This window comes from Pseudophryne corroboree, chromosome 11 (genome assembly GCF_028390025.1).
Source record: "Pseudophryne corroboree isolate aPseCor3 chromosome 11, aPseCor3.hap2, whole genome shotgun sequence".
NCBI lineage: Eukaryota > Metazoa > Chordata > Amphibia > Anura > Myobatrachidae > Pseudophryne > Pseudophryne corroboree.
This window is the reverse complement of record NC_086454.1, coordinates 148,889,215-148,910,743: the sequence shown is the minus strand read 5'-3', so window position 1 is coordinate 148,910,743 and position 21,529 is coordinate 148,889,215. Positions and strand designations below refer to the sequence as shown.

Sequence of the window (21,529 nt, the reverse complement as noted above, 5' to 3'; positions counted from 1 at the left end):
AGTAGTGCCTATATTCAAAAAGGGAAGTAAAGCTGAACCAGGTAATTATAGACCAGTTAGTCTTACATCTATAGTGGGGAAAGTATTGGAAGGTATTCTAAGAGATAGTATTCAGAAGTTCCTTGAAGTCAATAAGGTCATTAAAAGGAATCAACATGGGTTTATGAAGGACAGATCCTGTCAAACCAACTTACTTGGCTTTTATGAAACAGTAAGCGCAAACCTAGATCAGGGTAAAGACGAGGATGTAATCTTTTTAGACTTTGCCAAAGCGTTCGATACTGTACCACACATGAGACTTATCTACAAGCTACAAGAATCAGGGCTAGGAAGCACAATATGCACTTGGGTCAAAAACTGGTTAGATAATAGGGAGCAGCGCGTTGTGGTTAATGGATCTTTTTCAACTTGGACTGAAGTGCTAAGTGGTGTGCCGCAAGGCTCAGTATTAGGACCGCTGTTGTTCAATATTTTCATTAACGACCTAACAGAAGGTCTAGAGAGCATGGTGTCAATTTTTGCAGATGATACCAAATTGTGTAAGGCTATAAATACAGAGGAGGATGCCGAGTCTCTTCAGAACGACTTAGTTAAATTAGAAGCATGGGCAGCCAAATGGAGAATGCGCTTCAACACAGACAAGTGTAAGGTAATGCACTGTGGTAACAAGAACAAAAATTACACCTACCTACTAAATGGGGTAAAATTAGGGGATTCTGTACTGGAAAAGGACTTAGGTGTCCTCATAGATAGCAAGCTAAGCAGTAGTACCCAAAGTAGGACTGCAGCAAAGAAGGCTAATAAGATATTAGCATGCATAAAACGGGGTATTGATGCTAGGGACGAGAGTATTATACTCCCGTTATATAAATCACTAGTGAGGCCACACCTTGAATACTGTGTACAATTCTGGGCACCGTACTACAAAAAGGATATCCTGGAGCTAGAAAAGGTACAGAGGAGGGCGACCAAACTAATTAAGGGCATGGAGACGATGGAATACAAGGAAAGGCTTGAAAGACTAGGCATGTTTACATTGGAAAAGCGGAGACTAAGAGGGGATATGATCAACATCTACAAATATATAAGAGGACAATACACAGAGCTTGCGCGGGACCTGTTTTTGGTTAGATCAACACAGAGGACTCGTGGACACTCGCTCAGGTTAGAGGAGAGGAGATTCCGCACAATACGTCGTAAAGGCTTTTTCACGGTAAGGACAATACGTGTTTGGAATTCCCTGCCCGAGGGAGTTGTAATGGCGGAATCTGTCAACACCTTTAAGAATGGGTTAGATAAATTCCTAATGGATAAGGATATCCAGGGGTATGGTGCATAGTCATGCATTATAGTTACTATAAATAGGGATAAAATGCAACGGCTGACAGCAGCATCAGTCAGAAATTTTAGTCAAATCATCATGCATAGGAGACCACAAATAGGTTGAACTCGATGGACAATTGTCTTTTTTCAACCTCAGATACTATGTTAAAGACTTTGGAGGTTCTACCCTTCACTGGGGACATGTTTGGGAAGACTTGTATAAAATTGTGTCTGAGTTAGCAGCTGCTAAGACTGCTTTTCTCAGAAATACTGGGGATAATTCAGACTGGATTGCGGCATGGCCGTGATGACGACTCATCTCCGTCGCCAGGGAATCAGAATTCTGCCATACCTAGACGACCTGCTGATTCTGGCAAATTCCCACGATGTCCTTCTCAGTCAACTACAACTGACGGTAACCTTCCTGCAAGCCCAAGGGGGGCTTATCAATAGGAAGATGTCCTTGCTAGTCCCAGCTCAGAGCATGGAGAACCTAGGGGCACTCCTGGACACACACAGTTAGAGACTGTTTCTGTCTCCAGAAAAAGTCCTGAAGCTTCAGAACAGGATAAGATGCTTCCTACATCACCCCAGAGTGTCGTTACACTCGTCGATGCAAGAACTTGGCCTAATGGTGTCAGTTTTCGACATGGTAGAGGACGCTCAATTTCATTCCCGCCACTACAGAAGTTAATCCTCTCCAAGTGGGGCGGCCTGCCTCATCAGATCAGATCTCACATAATCTCTTTAACTCCAAAGGTTCGTCTGTCACTGACCTGGTGGCTCCAGGACCAGCAATTAAGCAGGGGCCGTCCCTTCTGGATCCCCGATTGGGTCCTGCTGACAATGGATGCCAGTGTGAGGGGTTTGGGGCGCGGGGTTGGAGCAACACTCTTTTCGAGGTCGGACCAAGGAGGAATGCACTAACTCTTGCCCTGCCTCTAGTACAGAATAGGCTTGTTCAAGTACAATCAGACAACGCCACCACAGTGGCATACATAAACCATCAAGACGGCACTCAAAGCCGCATGGCAATGATGGAAATGTCAAAAATCCTTTGTTGGGCAAAACGCCTCCTGCCAGCCATATCAGCAGTGTTCATTCCTGGTGTCCTGAACTGGGAAGTGGACATCCTCCGTCGCCAGGACGTGCACGCCGGAGAGTGGAGTCTTCATCCAGAAGTCTTTCAACTCCTAGTGGACAGGTGGGGCCTCTACTGGACGTAGACCTCATGGCATCTCGACACAATCACAAGGTTCCGGTCTTCGGATATAGAACCAGGGATCCTCAAGCAGCGTTCGTGGACACTGGCGGTTCCATGGCACTTTCTGCTGCCCTACATGTTCCCTCCAGTGTCACTTCTGCCCAGAGTCCTAGAGAAGTTCAAACAAGAAGGAGGAATACTACTTCTTGTCGCTTCAGCATGGCCCAGATGGCATTGGTTCTCAGACCTACAGGGTCTGTCAACAGAGCCATTCTACTTCCTCAGTACCCAGACCTCCTCATACAGGGCCCTTGTCTTTACCCAGACCGGGCCAGACTGGCTTTGACGGCGTGGCTCTTGAAGCTTCACTCCTGAGGGCCAAATGATTCTCTGAGGAGTTTATCCAGACTATGCTGAAGGCCCGCAAACCGGCATCTGCCAGGATTTATTACAGGGTCTGGAATTCTTACTTCACTTGGTGTGCTGATAAGAATTATGATGCATACAGATTCAGAACTTCCAGAATTCTGGCTTTTCTGCAATGAGGCCTGGACTTAGGCCTTTATCTGGCCTCCTCAAGGTTCACATATCTGCCTTGTCGGTGTGATTTCAGAGAAAAATTGTGTCTATACCTGACGTCCATACGTTCACTCAGGGTGTACTGCGGATTCAGCCTCCCTATGTCCCTCCTGTGGCTCCATGAGGTCTGTCTGTTGTACTAAATACCCTGCAAGAGTCTCCATTTGAACTTCATGAATCATTGGACCTTAAATGGCTCACAGCCAAGGTTCTGTTCTCGCTGGCTATTGCCTCTGCAAGACATGTGTCGGATTTAGGCGCTTTGTCCTGTTGTCCACCCTTTCTGATAGTTCACTGTGACCGGGCAGTTCTACGAACTCGACATGGTTATTTACCTAATGTGGTGTCATCTTTTCACCTTCACCAAGAGATTGTGGTTCCGGCCTCTATTTCTTCGGATTTGTCTACCAAAGAACGTTCTTTGGATGTGAAAGGCTCACCGTATCTATGTGGAGAAGACTGCCTCCATCAGGAGGTCAGATTCCCTTTTTGTCCTGTTTGGTTTCCACAAACGTGGCTGGCCTGCGAATAAGCAAACCTTGGCCAGATGAATTAGAATGGTGATTGCACAAACTTATGCACAGGCTGGTCTCCCAGCTCCTGCTGCTATTAGTGCCCATTCTACTTGGTCTGTTGGACCTTCTTGGTCGGCCCGCCATGGCGCGTCTGCAGAACAATTGTGCAAGGTGGCTACGTGGTCCTTGGTGAACACGTTGCTTAGGTTCTATGCCTTTGATACTTTCGCCTCCCAGGATGCTTTCTTTGGACACCGGATTCTCATATCCGCTAAGGCGTGTCCCCTCCCTTGAGGAACTGCTTTAGGACATCCCCGATGTTTCTCTGTGGAAACCAATGTACCCTGCTGCAGAAAAGGAGTGTTATGGTAGACTTACCATGGTTAACACTCTTTCTGCTAGGTACATTGGGTTCCACAGGGCGCCCACCTTGACGCACCATGCTTCTATGGGTTTGTATGGCATTAGCCGCTGGTACCCTCTCCTGTCATGAGAATGTGGTTCTATGTGACTAACATCTGCCTTCTCTCTTGCCTGCTCCTGCATAGAACTTATTAACAAAACTGAGCTCTCAGTGCCTGGAGGCGGGGTTATAGAGGAAGCCCCAATGCATCCTGGGACAGCCTAAAGCTTTAGCCTTTTGGTGCCTCTGGATCAAGATTCACTCTACATCACAATGTTTCCATGTGGAACCCAATGTACCTCGCATAACACTCCTTATTTTGGGTCATTATCCTGTTGGAGGACCCATGACCTGTGACTGAGACAGAGCTTTCTGACACTGGGCAGTATGTTTTGCTCCAGAATGCCTTGATAGTCTTGATGTTTCATTGTGCCCTGCACAGATTCAGGTCACCCCATGTGAGATGCAGCAAAGAAGCCACATAACATAACCAAGCCCCCTCCATGTTTCACAGTAAGTATGGTGTTTTCTCCTTCATTTTGTATCTATTTACATAGAGCTAATGTGACTTGCCAAAAAGCTCCAGTTTTGACACATCTGTCCAAAGGACATTCTTCCAGAAGCATTGTGTCCAATATGCATTTTCGAAAAATTCCGCTTTGGATTTTTCATCTTGTTTTTTCAAAAGTGGATTTCTCCTGGGTCGTCTTCTTCCAGTGACCCCACTGTCACTCAGAAAGCATTGGATGGTGCGATACCTTAGCCTTGGAGTACAGCTTTTATCTCTTTGGAAGTTCTCTCGCTTTCCTCGTGTTTATTTTGGGGTTTACTCTTGCGGCCATGCTCAGGGATGATGGCTATAGTCCCATGGACTTTAATCTTCATAATAATATTTGTAACTGTAGTCACAGGAACATGAAGCTGCTTTGACATGGTCTTCTAGCCTTTACCTTTTTTTTTTAAATAAATTTCTTTATTAGACAGCCATATAGTCATAACATAAGTTTCCAAAAGACAGCGTACAAGGTTATTCAGCAATGACAGATATTCTAAACCAATAGTGAATAGCATGCAGAAAATTGGAGGCTGTACATCTTTTCTATTTTTTAGTGAAGAAGGAAAAGAGGGGAAAGAAAAGAAGATAGCAGCAGTTCACATAGGATAATATAAGTCCAGCTGTCCAGCAGCGAGCATGGAGGAAATGATCCACCTGGGTGTCCCACCTTCCCCAACCGCCCACCACATAAACAGGACGTAAACTAAATATCACATCTGCTAGAGAGGAGGAAAGACGGAAAAGAAATAGGATAGAGATAGAGAGTGAAAAAAAAGAAAATAATACAGAAATTCTGTAATTGGGTGATGTATATTGCCGGGGGGGGGGGAGGTGATCAAATATACATTCTGGATGAGGGGAGTAAATCTCGATTTTGGGGTGACCGTTTCAATGTGGAGAGTTATCCTTTTAGAGGATCGGTATTATAAGTGGGATTTACCCATTAACTCTGCCTTTTAAATTGCAATAATCATGTAATAATTCCCGCTATCCGACCAGTCCAGTACCACGTTGTGTCTCGGAATACCCTCCATATACCTTCGCGTCTAGCCGGGGGTAAGCTCTCAATATACAGTCCCCATTTTTTATGGAAGAGTACAACTCCATTCTCAATTTGGAAAGTGGCCATTCGTCTCTCACAAAACAGCACATCTAATAAGGCGGATTCCCATTCTCCTACTGATGGGGCAGTTTTGTATATCCAATGCCTCATTATCACCTGTTTTGCCACCGTGACCATCACAGTCAGCAGAGGGATTGCCGGGGCAAGGTCAAATCGCGATAGCCAGGATGAGAAGTCAGCAAACAACAGCGGGCCCACTAGTCCAGGAAGATTTAACTTGAATAGTTGGGATAAATATTGGAGAATCTTACACCAGAAACGTCTAATCTTCCCACATGACCATAGGTTGTGTGTAAGGGTTGCTCCGTTTACTCCACATTTAGGGCATTTGCCCGACTCACCCTGGCAGAAGTGTTGTCTTTGGGAGGGGGATATATACATCCTGTTTACAATCCTTAGATGTATCTCTTGTAACTTAGCTGATTTTAGGGCTTTTAGGACCGCGTCAGTGTTCTTTGAAACCCCGCCCATCTCAGGTGTCTCTGGAAGTTCTCGCTTCAAAGAATCAGTGAGAGGGGACCAAGAGGGGGTTAACGTTTCAATCAAGTCATTGTAGAGATAACGAATTTTGAATGGATTATGTCTGCAGAACAGGAGAGTGTCGAGAATCGTTCGAGTGGGGGTCTCTTTGCCCAAGGGATCCTTAAGGGAGTTAATATAATGGCGTGCTTGGAGAAACATGAAGAAGTTGGAGTGGGGTAAAGAAAATTTGTCACGTAGTTGCAGAAAGGAGAACATCTGTCCCCCAGGATCAAAGACATCCCTAATAGTGTATATCCCTTTACATTTCCATGTGTAAAAATGACGATTATCTAAAGAAGAGGGGAAGTTGGGGTTACCCCATAAGGGTAAGTATGGTGATTCAAAGGGATCAGTATGGAATAGTTTATGTATGGAGGTCCAGGCCCTATAAGTGTCCCAAAATAAAATATTAGTCTTAATCCCCTGGGGTAGTTTGGACCTCGGTGTGTGGAGCAGTGCTGCAGGGGAGTACGGGGAAAACAGTGCTTCTTCCAGTTCCAAGTTCGTGAATATATCTGATCGGAGGAGCCAATCTGAGGCAAATTTAAATAGTGCCGATCTGGCAAACATCGTCACATTGGGCATGCTCAAACCACCCTTTCGCTTGCTAACATAAGTTCGGATCTTGGGCATGCGGGGTTTTGAGTTTTTCCAGATGAATTTTGAAAACATTTGTGAGCATAATAAGGAGTCTTGTTTAGTGATCGTGATGGGGAGCATTTGAAGCAAGTAAGCCAGTTTCGGGAAAATGACAGCTTTTATCACCACTATCTTGGTAGGTGTCAGCGTGAATTGGGAGGAGAAGTCAGCATAGAGGAGAGGGTTCTGCATGTTGGTCAGAGGGAGTAATTCCGATTTATGGGTGTTTATGCGATATCCTGCAAAGGTACTAAAACATTGTATAGTATCAAAAATGGCAGGTATTGAGATACTGGGGTTAGAGACAAATAAAATCATATCATCCGCAAATAATCCGAGTTTAACTTCTCTTTTTCCCACCGATATCCCATAGAAGGTTGGTAATTGTCTCAGTGCTATAGCCAGGGGTTCCAAAGCTGCCGCAAAAAGTAAAGGGGATAAGGGGCAGCCCTGTCTGGTTCCCCTATGAATCGTTAAGGGTTGAGACATATATCGGTTAGTGAAAACTTGTGTAGATGCATTATGGTATATGGTATGTAAAATGGTCACAAATCTGTCAGAGAATCCGAAGCGTCGGAGTGTCTCAAACAGGTGGTCCCACGTCACCAAATCAAACGCTTTCTCAGCATCTAATGACAATAGAAAAGTGGGATCACCCGTCTCCACCCCCTTCAGGGATTGGAGAACTGTTAGAACTTTGCGGATATTGGTCACCGAGTGTCTGCCCGAAATAAAACCGGTTTGATCACTTTGGATTATTTCAGGTAGAATATATTTTAGTCGGTTCGCTAACAGTTTAGTAAACAGTTTGTAGTCTACATTAAGTAGGGAGATAGGGCGGTAGGAAGACGGGAGGAGCGGGTCTTTGCCAGATTTAGGTATAACCCGGATCAGGGCCGAGTTAAAATGGTGTGGGATAGTGAGGTTGGAGAATATAGTATTAAAGAAGGCCACTAGTGAATCCACAATTTTAGGGGAGAGTAGTTTAAAGAATTCTCCTGATAGGCCATCAGGGCCTGGGGTCTTCAGTGGTTTAAGGTCTTTAATTGCCTCCGTCACTTCGGTGGCAGTTATAGGGGTCGTAAGGGAATCTGATTGATCCTGGGAAATCTGAGGTAATTGTACTGTTTCCCAGAAGGAGGTTTTGGTATATTGGTCAACAGTGTTGTGAGAGTAGAGATCAGTAAAAAAGGAGTGGAAAATGTCAGCTATTGCCTTCCCTTCAGATTGTATAGCTGAGGTCGAATCCCTCAAAGCTGTCACATGGTGGGGTCCCTTATCAGATTTAAGTAAATTGGAAAGCATTCGACTCGGCTTATCTCCATATTGGAAAAAATTATATTTGCCTGCAGTTAGGAATCTATTATCCATATGCGTTAGAGTATGATCAAATTGGGTTTTGGCGTCTCTATATTTCTGTTTGTTAGCAAACGTAGGTGTGGTTTTAAAATTTTGAAATGAGGAAGTGAGTACAGCTTGTGCTGCTCTATATGCGGCGTCTTGATCTCGTCTATATTTCACCATGAATGCAATTATATCTCCTCGCAGAACAGCTTTAGCGGTCTGCCAGAATAAGGCAGGGTCAGACGTATGGTCAGCATTGTTAAGAGCATAAGAGTCCCAGGAAGTCAGCAGCATAGTTTTAAATTCCGGAGAAGCCGCCATCTTGGCAGGGAATCTCCAATGGGAATTGGTACCCAAAGTGAGTCTACCTTGAAGGACAAGTGATATAGGGGCATGGTCTGAAATAGTTATAGGGTTAATAGCTGCCTCAGTGATCCTGGGGGACAGATCAGTGGAAACAAGAAAGTAGTCAATACGTGAGAAAGAATTATGGGATGAAGAATAATAAGTATATTCCAACTCTACCGGGTTACGGAGTCGCCACACATCGACCAGTCCCAATTGTGCAGACATGTATTCCAGGTTGATCTTGGGGAGTCGGGCCCCCTGAGACGAGGCACCCTTCCTGTCCAAAACCAAAGAGGATACCATATTCATATCCCCGCCAACAATGAGAGAGGTATGTGAATATGGACGGAGAACATTAGTTATTTCTAGATAGAATGCTTTTTCATAGACAGCCGGGGCATAAATATTACACAAGGTTAATCTGGTGCCCTCCAAGGTGATATCTAACACAACATATCTGCCTAGAGGGTCGATAATCTGATGATGTATGTCAAATTTCACCCCCTTACGGATAAGGATAGCAACTCCCCTTGCCTTTGAAGAAAATGAAGAAAACACTACAACCTCTTGTCTAAGCATGGTAAGTTTAACATGTTCAGGGGGGGTCAGGTGCGTCTCTTGGAGCATAGAGACATCAGCTTTTATCTTATTTAAGTAGGTAAGGATACGTCTCCGTTTAATAGGAGAATTAATACCCCTAACATTCCACGATATTATATTAAGCTGTGACATTTATACCAACAACGGGGGAATATAGAGAGGTAGCAGTCGGTCTCATGAAGAAAGACAGCTTCCCGCCATTAATCCAGAGTATCATAAACATAAATATTCCCCACCACAGCCAGGCAAACATCTGTAGGTAAAAAGTAGCAGAGAGGAGAGTAAAAGGAGTCGGAAAGAAGAGAGAAAGGTAAAGACAAATTTTAAGAGAAGTATAACATATGAGTGCGTCCACACCAGCATGCATCAGTATGGACTTTCAGCGTGAACCCGCTGCGATGTAGAACAATAAAAATAACAAAATAACCAACAGGCAATAGTATGATAAGCAACTCAAGAGATCGCCTTAATGATCCTAATACAGGGAAAGGGAAGTATTTTCGAAATGGTCGTGGTAGGGGCAAAACTTAATCCACCTCGTATAAGAGGAGGATTATTAACTATAACAACCAGTAGAAGAACATGGGTAAAGTCCCGGTGTCAGGTTTCAGTCGGTAGCTGCAGCTCCGTTTGGGGAGGATGGATGTGAGGCCAAGGATAATCTCGCAGATTCTCCAAGTTCCGTTATATAGTCCTTGGCCGAGTCTGCTGAGGTGAAATCTTTCGGGCCTTGTGGGGTGAAGATGCGTAGCCTTGCAGGGTAAAGAAGGGCAAATCGAAGACCATTTTTCACCAGCTGAGAGCAGATTGGAGACATTTCCCTTCTAGCTCTGGAGACTTCCGCAGAGTAGTCCTGAAAGAGGAACAATCGCTGACCCTCCCATTGAAGTGGGCCTTTGTTTCGAGCTGCGGACCATATCAGTTCTTTGTGTCTGAAATTTAAGCATTTAAAAATGATCGGTCGGGGTCTAGCCTGGTTAGAGTCACGCGGGGGACCCAATCTATGAGCTCGTTCGATCTCCATCGGGGAGAGTTCTTCGGGAATACCTAGAAGGTCTGGTAAGTCGGAGATGAGGAATTTCAGCAGGTCCGGGCCTTTCAGTGATTCTTTAAGGCCCACAATCCTCAGGTTATTGCGTCTCGAACGATTTTCCAAATCATCTATCTTCATCATCATATGTTGACGCGAGGTCGCTAAAGATACGACTTGTTCTTTGAGATCCTCTATTTCCTTAAAGTTAACTCCAATTCTATTTTCGTTCACTGAGATTCTGCGGGTCATCGACCCAAGTTCTGATTTCAAATCTGATACTGCGGTCATAAATTTATCAGCCTGAGCTTGTAGTAAAGGTTCCACGGTTTCTTTAATCGCTTTCACTATTTCCGAATAGGAAGGTGGAGCAGGGGGAGCTTTCGGGGCCATGGTAGGTGGTGTTTCAACCGCGATGTCTTGGCAGACAGAGTGGGAGATTAGTGATGGGGAGGTGGTGTTTGGTTCTCTGCGTTTACTCCCACTTCTATATCGTTGGGGTTTTGGTGTAGAGGAACTTAAGACTTTGTCCATAATAGTAATTACGAGCTCATGAGGGTCGGACAGATGACATAACTTGCCGTTGGTTAGAAAGATGGGGATAGGTCTACATCACAGTTGTGGGTGACGCGACTTCACATATCGCCACGATATGTATCCAATTATGAGAAGCTGAGAGTGGGTGTGGTTCTCCAAGTCGTCGGAGGGATGGAGTTGTGTTTACCAGTTATAAGATTGCTATCACCACTATATGGGAGATTAGACAGTGAGATTTAGATAGCGTGGAAATAATATCTGTGATTTCAATTATAATGGCAATCCGGCCCGCGGCATCACCGTGTAGACACGCCAACTGAGAACTGATTAGTAGGTATGAAGATAGTCTCACTCACCTCCCACACACGTGGCGACGGGGAGGGGGGGTAAATAGGAGTTGTAATTCACTTTGTGGCAGCAGACTGGAGAATTAATGACAGTTTAAGTAATCAGCCATGGTGGTAATGAGGGTAGTCAGCTTCACTATGGTAGGATCCATGGATGTCGGATTATAAGCAGTAAAGGGTATGGGGAGGGGGAGATGGTGTCCCTATAGTTGTAATGTTAGGTAAGGCTTCCCCAGCATGAGTATGGCAGCTGCAGTCTTCTTCACCCTCACAGCCCCCCTCCTGTCTCTCCCTATTACATTAGGAGCTATTGCTATTGGGGGGAGAGGGGTGTAGGGAAGATACCTCAGTGTCTCAGTTTCTTCACTGCAGGCTGAGGGAACGTTGCACCGCCGCAGCACCGGAAGTGCGGGTCCGCGGCTTTCTTCCGTCCACGAGCGCCGGGTCCCAAGCCCGATGTACGGGGCACTGGTGTCTGCGCAGGGGGGGTCCCAGGCACTCTCCAGGTGGTTGCAGGGTCAGCCTGTGTGGTCCGACGTCCGCGGTCAGCTCCGGCGTCGCGTACCCCTTGGAGCTTCTCGGCGGGTCAGCTCCAGAAATCTAGTCCCCGGCTCCGGCGTCTAGTGCAGGCCACAACCTGCAGAGACCATGAAAACGATCTCCCGGCTCCGCGACTCGGCACCCAGACACCTCGAGCCACAAGGTTGGTTGTGAGGGCAGTGTGGGGGTAGTTTGTGTAGGGATATACGGGTTATTTTGTACAATGAGCAGGAGCTCCGAATTTTTGCTGCCAGTCTCCTCTCCAGTCAGGCCACGCCCCCCTAGCCTTTACCTTTTAATGTGCTTGCCTATCATTTTCTTTCTGATCTCCTCAGGGTGCTCTCTCCTTTGCTTTCTCTGGTCCATGCTCTTTGTGGTGCATACAATGATACCAAACAGCAGAGTCACTACTTTTCTCCATTTAAATAGGCTGAATAATTGACTAGAAGAGTGTGTGTGTGTGTGTGTGTGTGTGTGTGTGTGTGTGTGTGTGTGTGTGTGTGTGTGTGTGTGTGTGTGTGTGTGTGTGTGTGTGTGTATGTATGTATGTATGTGTGTATATATATATATATAATCAGTGGCAAACGCAGGATTTCTAGAGGGGGGTTTCCAAATGCAATATGCAAATACTGTATCCCACTCTGTGGAACACAGAATACAGTATAGATGAACTATGGTATAGGCTGTATCACACATATTTAAATAATATAAATAAGATAAGTGGTCAGATAAAGGTTAAACATACTATAATAATTAAATGCACAAACATTATAGAACCAGTACTGCATTTTCTAAGCACACATTCTCCTACCTCATGGTAAGGCTCCTGACTCTTCTTTTTGGTAGCTACTGTTTGGTCCAGTGCACTAAACGAGAGCTCAGAACCAGACACACATAGCAAACTTGATAGAAAAAGCTGCTACCATTGGGCATGTGCAACAGCTCTGCATAATGCGGCGGCAGCTCTAGTAATTGTATTATATACCATTGGTATTGTTGTCATAATTTGCCACTTGCACAGAGGAGGGGGAGTTTCTGGGCAACCAGAAACCCTCCTGCGTTTGCCTATGATTTTATATATATATATATATATATATATATATATATATATATATATATATATATATATATATGTGTGTGTATGTGTATATACATACATACATTTTAAGTTTTATTTAAACTATTGTAAGGATGAGATTACAATGCAAAGAAAGCTTACCTTTTATAGAGGAAGACCACCCGGTGTTAACAGGTCCAGGTGACGTCACACCGCATGCATCGTGTTTTTCCTAGTGCTACCCATGGTGCCTTGCGGCAGAAAACAGTGCACAATTAAACCACCACCACAGAGGACAACATCACCTCTTTTTACTTTCTGAAGCTATAGTAAATTTACCCCTCAGATTGAGATTAGGCAAGGATTATAACTCAGCTTCCTATATCTGATCTTGTTTGACAGGGTAACATGGAAGGGCATTCTACAGTATAGTAGGATTCAAAAGGTTGTAACCATGCAGAGGAGGCAACAAGAGAACCGGTTTGGATATAACCTATAACATACAAAAAGCATAAAATTTAATAATTTAATCAATCGCTATATAGCAGGAACTATTGATTAGCAGACATAATTTAATCAATAGTTCCTGCTATATAGCGATTGATTAAATTATATGTTTTTTGTATGTTATATGTTAATATTTTGGTTTTCTGATAAACTGTCTATCTATATTTAAGCCTCACTGAGTCAATGGGGTATATGCAATTCACGGCGAATCGCGGCAATTTTTCGCCGTTTTTTAATTCGACTAAATTCGCCAGGTGAATTCCGGAAGGTGGCTTCCGGAATTCACCATATTCAATGAAAAACGGATTCGCCAGAGTCGCGGGCGAAAATCGGCCGATTTGGCGGATTTTGCCGCGATTTTAAAAAACGGGAAAAAACGGGAAAAACCCGAAAAAAAAAATGGCGTGGGGTCCCCCCTCCAAAGCATAACCAGCCTCGGGCTCATCGAGCTGGTCCTGGTTCTAAAAATCCGGGGAAAAATTGGCCAGGGATCCCCCGTATTTTTAAAACCAGCACCGGGCTCTGCGCCTGGTGCTGGTGCCAAAAATACGGGGGACAAAAAGAGTAGGGGTCCCCCGTATTTTTAACACCAGCATCGGGCTCCACTAGCTGGACAGATAATGCCACAGCCGGGGGTCACTTTTATGCCGTGCCCTGCGGCCGTGGCATTAAATATCCAACTAGTCACCCCTGGCCGGGGTACCCTGGGGGAGTGGGGACCCCTTCAATCAAGGGGTCCCCCCCCCCAGCCACCCAAGGGCCAGGGGTGAAGCCCGAGGCTGTCCCCCCCCCATCCAATGGGCTGCGGATGGGGGGGCTGATAGCCTTTTGTGATAATAAAAAGATATTGTTTTTTCCAGTAGTACTACAAGTCCCAGCAAGCCTCCCCCGCAAGCTGGTACTTGGAGAACCACAAGTACCAGCATGCGGGAGAAAAACGGGCCCGCTGGTACCTGTAGTACTACTGGGGAAAAAATACCCCCAAAAAAACAGGACACACACACCGTGACAGTAAAACTTTATTACACACTACCGACACACACATACCTATGTTGACACGCCGACTGCCACGGTCTCCGACGATCCGAGGGTACCTGTGAAAAAATGATACTCACCTTCCAGCGTCCAGAGATAAATCCACGTCCAGAGAGATAAATCCACGTACTTGTAAAAAAAAAAGAAAACGCAAATACCCGCTCCATACCGGACTAGAAAGGGGTCCAATGCTTTCACATCAGACCCCTTTCTCCCGAATGCCGGGACATCACGTGACTCCTGTCACTGAAGTCCCTTCAGCCAATCAGGAAGCGCTACTTCCGTGGCGCTCACCTGATTGGCTGTGCGCTGTCTGTACTGTGACAGCACATCGCAAAGCCGCTCCATTACTTTCAATGGTGGGAACTTTGCGGGTAGCGGTAGGGTCACCCGCCGGTCAGCCGCTGACCGGCGAGTGACCTTACCGCTAGCCGCTAAGTTCCCACCATTGAAAGTAATGGAGCGGCTTTGCGATGTGCTGTCACAGTACAGACAGCGCACAGCCAATCAGGTGAGCGCATCGAAGTTGCGCTTCCTGATTGGCTTAGAGACCTTTCTGTGACAGCTGTCACTGACAGGTCTCATTCGTGGAAAGGTGTCCCATGTGTCAGCATGGGACCCCTTTCAGTCCGGCATGGAGCGGGTGTTCGGTTTGTTTTTTTGCCAAGTACGTGGATTTATCTCTGGACCATGGCTGAGGTGAGTATATTGATCTTTTCTTTTCAGGTATCCGTGGATTCTACATGGAGAAGAGGACCGATGTCGGCGTGTGAACATAGGTAAGTATGTGTGTGTCGACGTATGAAATAAAGTTTTACTGTCGACGGTGTGTGTGTCCTGTTTTTATTTGGGTATTTTTTTTCCAGTAGTACTACAGGTACCAGCGGGCCCGTTTTTCTCCCGCATGCTGGTACTTGTGGTTCTCCAAGTACCAGCTTGCGGGGGAGGCTTGCTGGGACTTGTAGTACTACTGGAAAAAACAATATCTTTTTATTATCACAAAAGGCTATCAGCCCCCCCATCCGCAGCCCATTGGATGGGGGGGGACAGCCTCGGGCTTCACCCCTGGCCCTTGGGTGGCTGGGGGGGGGGACCCCTTGATTGAAGGGGTCCCCACTCCCCCAGGGTACCCCGGCCAGGGGTGACTAGTTGGATATTTAATGCCACGGCCGCAGGGCACGGCATAAAAGTGACCCCCGGCTGTGGCATTATCTGTCCAGCTAGTGGAGCCCGATGCTGGTGTTAAAAATACGGGGGACCCCTACTCTTTTTGTCCCCCGTATTTTTGGCACCAGCACCAGGCGCAGAGCCCGGTGCTGGTTTTAAAAATACGGGGGATCCCCTGTCAATTTTTCCCCCGCATTTTTAGAACCAGGACCAGCTCGAAGAGCCCGAGGCTGGTTATGCTTTGGAGGGGGGACCCCACGCCATTTTTTTTTATGATTTCACCGTTCCAGCATAAAAAAAATAATAATAATATTTTAAAAAATATATAAATAATATTTGTGCCTCCAAAAAAAAAAAAAAAAGTACCTAATCCCTTCTAATATAAATAGATCTGCTATTCCCCCAAAAAAAAACACAAAAAAAAACCATGTTTAAATTTTTTTTATTTGTTTTCACCCTCCAAAGTGTGGCGGATTGAAAATGACGAATTTGCTGTCTAAAAGCACTGCTGTCGAATTTCCAAACTTGAATTGAATATGCTTTGGTCGAATTGCAGCACTTGTATCATTGCAGAAAAGTCGAATTTGCAAAAATTCGAATTTCAAAAAGTCGAATTTTGAAAGTCCGTTTTTTGGTCGGAAAGCACTGAATTGCATAGGCGATTTTTTTTTTGGTCGAAAATGACCCGAAATTCGACAATTTCGGGAATTCGACCGCAATTGCATATACCCCAATTACTCTCAATGGTGAACTGCACAGTTACAATTTATAAGACAATATTTAAAGTGATTTAAAGCGCAGAGTAATCCTTCCTTTTTTAGATTTCAATATACTGCCATATCCAGGATTCAAACCTATAACCTGATAAATTCTAATCAAACACCCTACTCATTGAGCTATTTGATCCTACATAAAAACTATGAACACCATATGAAGCTACTGGTACTTTGTAGAAAAATAATCAGCATTGCAATTGAGCAGATCTATGTAGTGTGCAGCCACACATCCAATCCCTTGCAGTCACACACTACATACATATGCTCAGCCGCAATGTTGATTATTTTTTCACAATGTACAAGCCAAGCTTCAAATAGTTTTAGTTCTCTAGCTTAGAATGATTTGATGTTGGGCTTCAAAAAGGGGGGAAGCTGCAAGTGAAAGTAATTAAAACAAATAATTGACAAGTGCCGCCAACAGCGCTATGTGCGGTGCCCCCTCCGCATACACCTAGTTACGGCCCTGGTCTAGTGGAAGTATCTAGTCTGTCTCAGGCCAAGTGTGTATGCTTATTCGGTATGTGGGAGCTAGGGACTATCTATAACGTCTAAAGCCCTAGTAAGATTGATAAAGTCAATTAGTTGGGACCCTCTAGGCTGTACATCTACCCGCAGCTTTGCTTTGACCATCCTGGTGCTAGTGTATGTCCTCATTTATTGGAGGGATTCTTATCAGAGTACTTGTCCATATCCCATCCACTAACAATCAGTATACATTTCAGAGGGCTCATCCAGTGGAACAAAGAAAATGATAGACTGTGGCATGAACGGTTATGTGATATGAAGCAGCAGATGAGAGCAATAGGGTACTCATGCAGTTAGGTTGTGGAAATAATGCTGCAAAGTTAGAATGTTTAAAAAAAAAAATAGATGCTGTTTTGAAGGCAAAGGGTGGTCACACCAGATATTGATTTGATTTAGATTTCTCTTCTGTTCATTCACTTTGCTAATTGCTAACAATAACTATTAACGCTTCTATTTTTTTTTTTTTTTAAAGCATTCTTGCTTTGCGGCATTTTTTCCACACCTGCCTAACACTTTTGCACAGTACTGTACATATTAATTAACAATAACGAGAAAATTACTAGGGATTTACATTAGTGGTATCAACCCTAGCCTGTGGTGAGAGAAGAAGGCTATTTGATCTTTAGGCACCTTAAAGATAGAAAAAAGAATGAAAATGCTGTCAGTAGCCACTAGATGACACTAAAAGCTTATGCTCTTACATAGATATCATCAGTATTATACAGTAATATTTTGACGGTAACACTTATGACCAGTAAAATCAATAGAATAGATTCCACTATAAGAGAACTGAGCAGCAATAATTTCAAACTTTAGCAAATATGAATAAAGTAATAATAAAACATGGGACATACAGTATGTCAATAGGTAGCAATTGCATTTACCTCTTATTTCCACAAGGTAGCACTATAGGTTTATACTCATAGCAGTTGCAAGCCGTTTTATACTTTGGCTAGTTCACTCATAAGTATTAAAATATATAGGCAGTACCAAAGAATATACAATAAAAGGAGCAAACCTAAAAGATATCAAGGAAATAGCAATACAGAAAATATAATTTGTCTAAAAAGTAAACCGTGTACAAGCCTCAACTTTCTGGCTTGTGAATGCTACTAAAGTGCCAAGACAGGTTTGAGAGGTCAGTTACTGTCCTGGCAAATCGAAAGGGAGATTTGAGGGATAATTTCCCCGAATAGGTGATGTCTCAAATAGCAGCTGTATTCTTGCGCGAGGAACGTGGTAACAGGAGCAATAGTTTAGCCAGGAGCACCACCGAATCAGTCACTCCCTAAGTGACCAAAGTCCATTCCTTGGATAGTGGGTAAGAGACTGGACGGTTAGCTCTAATCAGATCTTTGTACTCCATCTCATTATGGCAGCATCAATGGTGGGATCCCAATTACTGGCAGTGGTAACCAACAGCCTCCGCCATCCAGCCAGGTTGGGGGATGTCGCCGCCAGTAACCCTTTTTCCCAGCTTTCCTTTTTGTTCAGTTTTATAATCACTTTTACATTGCAAAATGGGTTTGAAGTTTTCCTTCTGTTATCATATTTGATATTCCAAGGCTTTTGGGTACACAACAGCTTTTGTCTTCCCACCTCCATTTCTGTTAGTTGTTTAGTTCATTGATTTATGGTTATTTCAGTCCGTTAATTATAGTTATTACAGTTCATTAAAGTTTTCATCCAAAGCTATCCAGTGGAAGGCACAGAAGGCAAAGTTCTGCCCAGCGTACACCAATCGAGATCCGTCCTGGACCTAACCTCCCATAATCTTGGCCAGGATCCAGCTGGAACACCTACCATTGGTTTCATCCCAATCGGTGCAGGGGTGTCCGAATGCATAACAAGACAGACAGACAAACAAACCAATTAGTTTTATATATGATTTTTTTAATTATGTCTTACGACTCTTCCTCGTCCTACTGTAACTCTGAAGTCTCAGCTTCTTCTCCCTGTTGTGTCGATCCATATTCCCTATAGATTGTAAACTTGTGCGAACAGGGCCCTCTGTGTTCTCTACATAATTATGCTAATTGCAGTTTCTAAATATTTTAATTTGTGTACTTGTGTGTTAGTTTATACTTATGTAACTTGTACCCTTGTAGCCAATTGTAAATAAAAGAAAGTAATAATAAAGGCTGATGCCTTTACTATTCCAGAGATTGGGGCTTCTATACCTTGTGTATTCCCATCAGTTAGTCACTGCTAGCTGTGAGCAGTCTCATGCAATAGGCAGTGTACAGCTAAGACACAGGGAATGAAATATAATTGGTATTACAGACGGGAACAATATGAAATACCTACAAACAAAATCCTGACGGTCAAAATACCAACAAAAATTGACCAATGGTCAAAAAATCGACAAGGTCAAAATACCGACAAGTGCAAAATTCTGAAATTTAAGATGCAGACACGGTCAAAATACAGACATTAAAAATGCTGACAGGTCAAAAAGTCAACACAAGTTTTTAATTTTGTTGGGTGTGTATGTCGACATAGGTCAACATGGACACCTTATATGTGAACCGCGTCCCCTCTTATGGCTCGCTGTGTTCGGCATACTATTATATTCCTCCTCCAGGTCTACTGGTATGGTAAAGTATGAACAAGTTGGTTTCAATAACAAATCATGAAAAACTCATGTCGACTTTTTGACCTGTCGTCATTTTAAATGTTGGTATTTTGACCTTGTCGTCAGTATTTTAAATGTCGTTATTTTGACCTTGTCTGTATTTTGACCATTGGTCAATGGTTGTCGGTATTTTGTCCGTCGAGATTTTGATTGTAGGTAAATTGACTGCATCCCTTACAGACAAGTGAGAGACATTCTATAAATGGTGACACAAGGGGTAAATGTAATAGGCTGCAAACCAGATTGGTTTTGCCTTGTAAATGATTGCCTCTTTAAAAATACAGTATTCTCGCACAAAGTCCCGCAGATCTGACTTCTTGCACCCTATTACATTTAGCCCAAAGTACTGTTAGTGATGTATGGCAAAGATCAGTGTATAGTGGTTACAGGCTTAGTAACAGTATGCATGTCGGAGCTATAAATTGAATTAATGGACAATATGTCTCTCCACAGGCATGCGCAGGGACTGTGAAGTAGCCATATATATAGACCTTCCAAAGGCTATGGCAGGTGAGTCTGTGTGTGCTCTCTAATTCTTATACAAGAGCTGTTCTATTTCAGCTATGGCCTGACTCAAGAGTACCCAAGGGCTGTGGCAATATTACTTTTATGCCAAGTCATCTAGGAATGAAAAGTTTAATAACATTATTATGGGATTGTTTGGCTGAAAGACTAAAACCTGGTTTTCAGTACACATGGAGGGGATGTAGTTATGTGACCGGCGGTCACAATACCGGCATGTACATCCCGACCCCTCACTATCCCATCGGTCGGCATGCTGACCAACAGGGACTATTCCCACTCGTGGGTGTCCACGACACCCATAGAGTGAGAACAGAACCTATGACTAGCGCAGGTGTGTGTTCTACCTATCCATGTGGATTTCTTGATAAGGGACCAATCACCACATGTACTCAGAGAAAATTACTGATACCATGTGTTCACAGCAGGTTGAAAATAGGTATCCAATAATAAGGTATCCGTAATCGTTATGCACAGCAGCAAGTCACTCCAGGCGTTTGGGATGGTGGCAGTCAGAATCCTGACACCAAAATCCTGACACTGGCTAGAATGCCAACGCTGGCTGGAATTCTGACGCCGGGTTCCCGACATGAATCAAAATGCTGGTGCCGGAATCACGAACGTAAATTTTCAGGGGTTTCTTAGGCTCTGGGGGAGGGGGGGGTAAAGTTTAGGCTGTGGGTGGGTGTTTAGGTTTAGGCTGCGGGTAGGGAGGGGCTAGGGTTAGGCACCATTAGCAAGGGTTAAGCTGCGGGAAGGGATGGGAGTGTTAGGGTTAGGCTGCGGGGGTGGGAGGGTTAGGGTTAAGCTGTGAGTGGGGGGGGGGGCACAAGAGTCACGCTGCAGGAAGGGAAGGTTAGGGGGGTAGAAGAGGAGGATTAGCGTACTTGCCATCCAGGTGTCGGGATCCTGCACGTCGGGATGCCAGTGCTGGTATTCTTACCACCGGTATCCCTACACCATCCCATCACAATATATCATGGTTTTCAGGAGATAAAGGATCCTGGCCCAATCCCTGGTTTGGCACTATTAACCTGGAGGCGTGGAGTCTAACCGACTCCCCGGTTTTTACTAAGAAGCACCAGGAGCACGCAGGTGCAGCCCTACAAGTTTATGCTGGCTCAGACCGACATGGGAGGAGATTGAAAGATGTTACACTGTAGACCAGGAATTCCCAACCACAGTCCTCGAGGCACACCAACAGTGCAGGTTTTAGTGATATCCAGGCTGCAGCACAGATGGTTAAATCAAAATAACTGAGCTACTAACTAAGTCATCTGTGCTGAAGCCTGGATATCACTAAAACCTGCACTGTTGGTGTGCCTCGAGGACCGTGGTTGGGAATGCCTGCTGTAGACAATGGAAACAGTGAGGCAAGAGGGACTGGATGTAAACACTGAAGAGGAGGCACTTGCGCACTGCTTGCAGCAGTGAGGTGTAAAATACTAAACAGGAGGCACTGGTGTACTGCTGGGAGCTGCGAGTTGTGAGCTACAGGTACCAAGCTAAAAGCATAGCTGGTATACCATAAGACTGTAAACTACGAAGGGATTGAAGAGGTTCAAATGGGTTGGGATTAAAATGCCGGCGGTCAGAATAGCAACCGCGGCATCCCTATGATCAGAATCCCAACAGTGGAAGGCAAGTTACTTACCTTCCTCCCACACTGGCCCCCTAACCCTCGCTTCTGGCAGG

The 21,529-nt window shown here is 44.6% G+C and overlaps 1 protein-coding gene across 4 annotated transcripts in view; it reads left to right on the top strand.

Moving 5' to 3' along the window:
• The window catches only part of TRPT1 (tRNA phosphotransferase 1), a 137,621-nt gene that overhangs the window by 90,056 nt on the left and 26,036 nt on the right, over positions 1-21,529 (top strand). For all 4 annotated transcript variants that reach the window (XR_010189427.1, XR_010189425.1, XR_010189426.1 and 1 more), the window contains exon 6: positions 19,766-19,822. Coding sequence is in view for 1 of the 4 variants with exons in the window: in XM_063944943.1 (XP_063801013.1) it covers positions 19,766-19,822 (57 nt within the window). In the remaining 3 variants the exon portion in view is untranslated. The remainder of the gene's footprint in view (positions 1-19,765; positions 19,823-21,529) is intronic.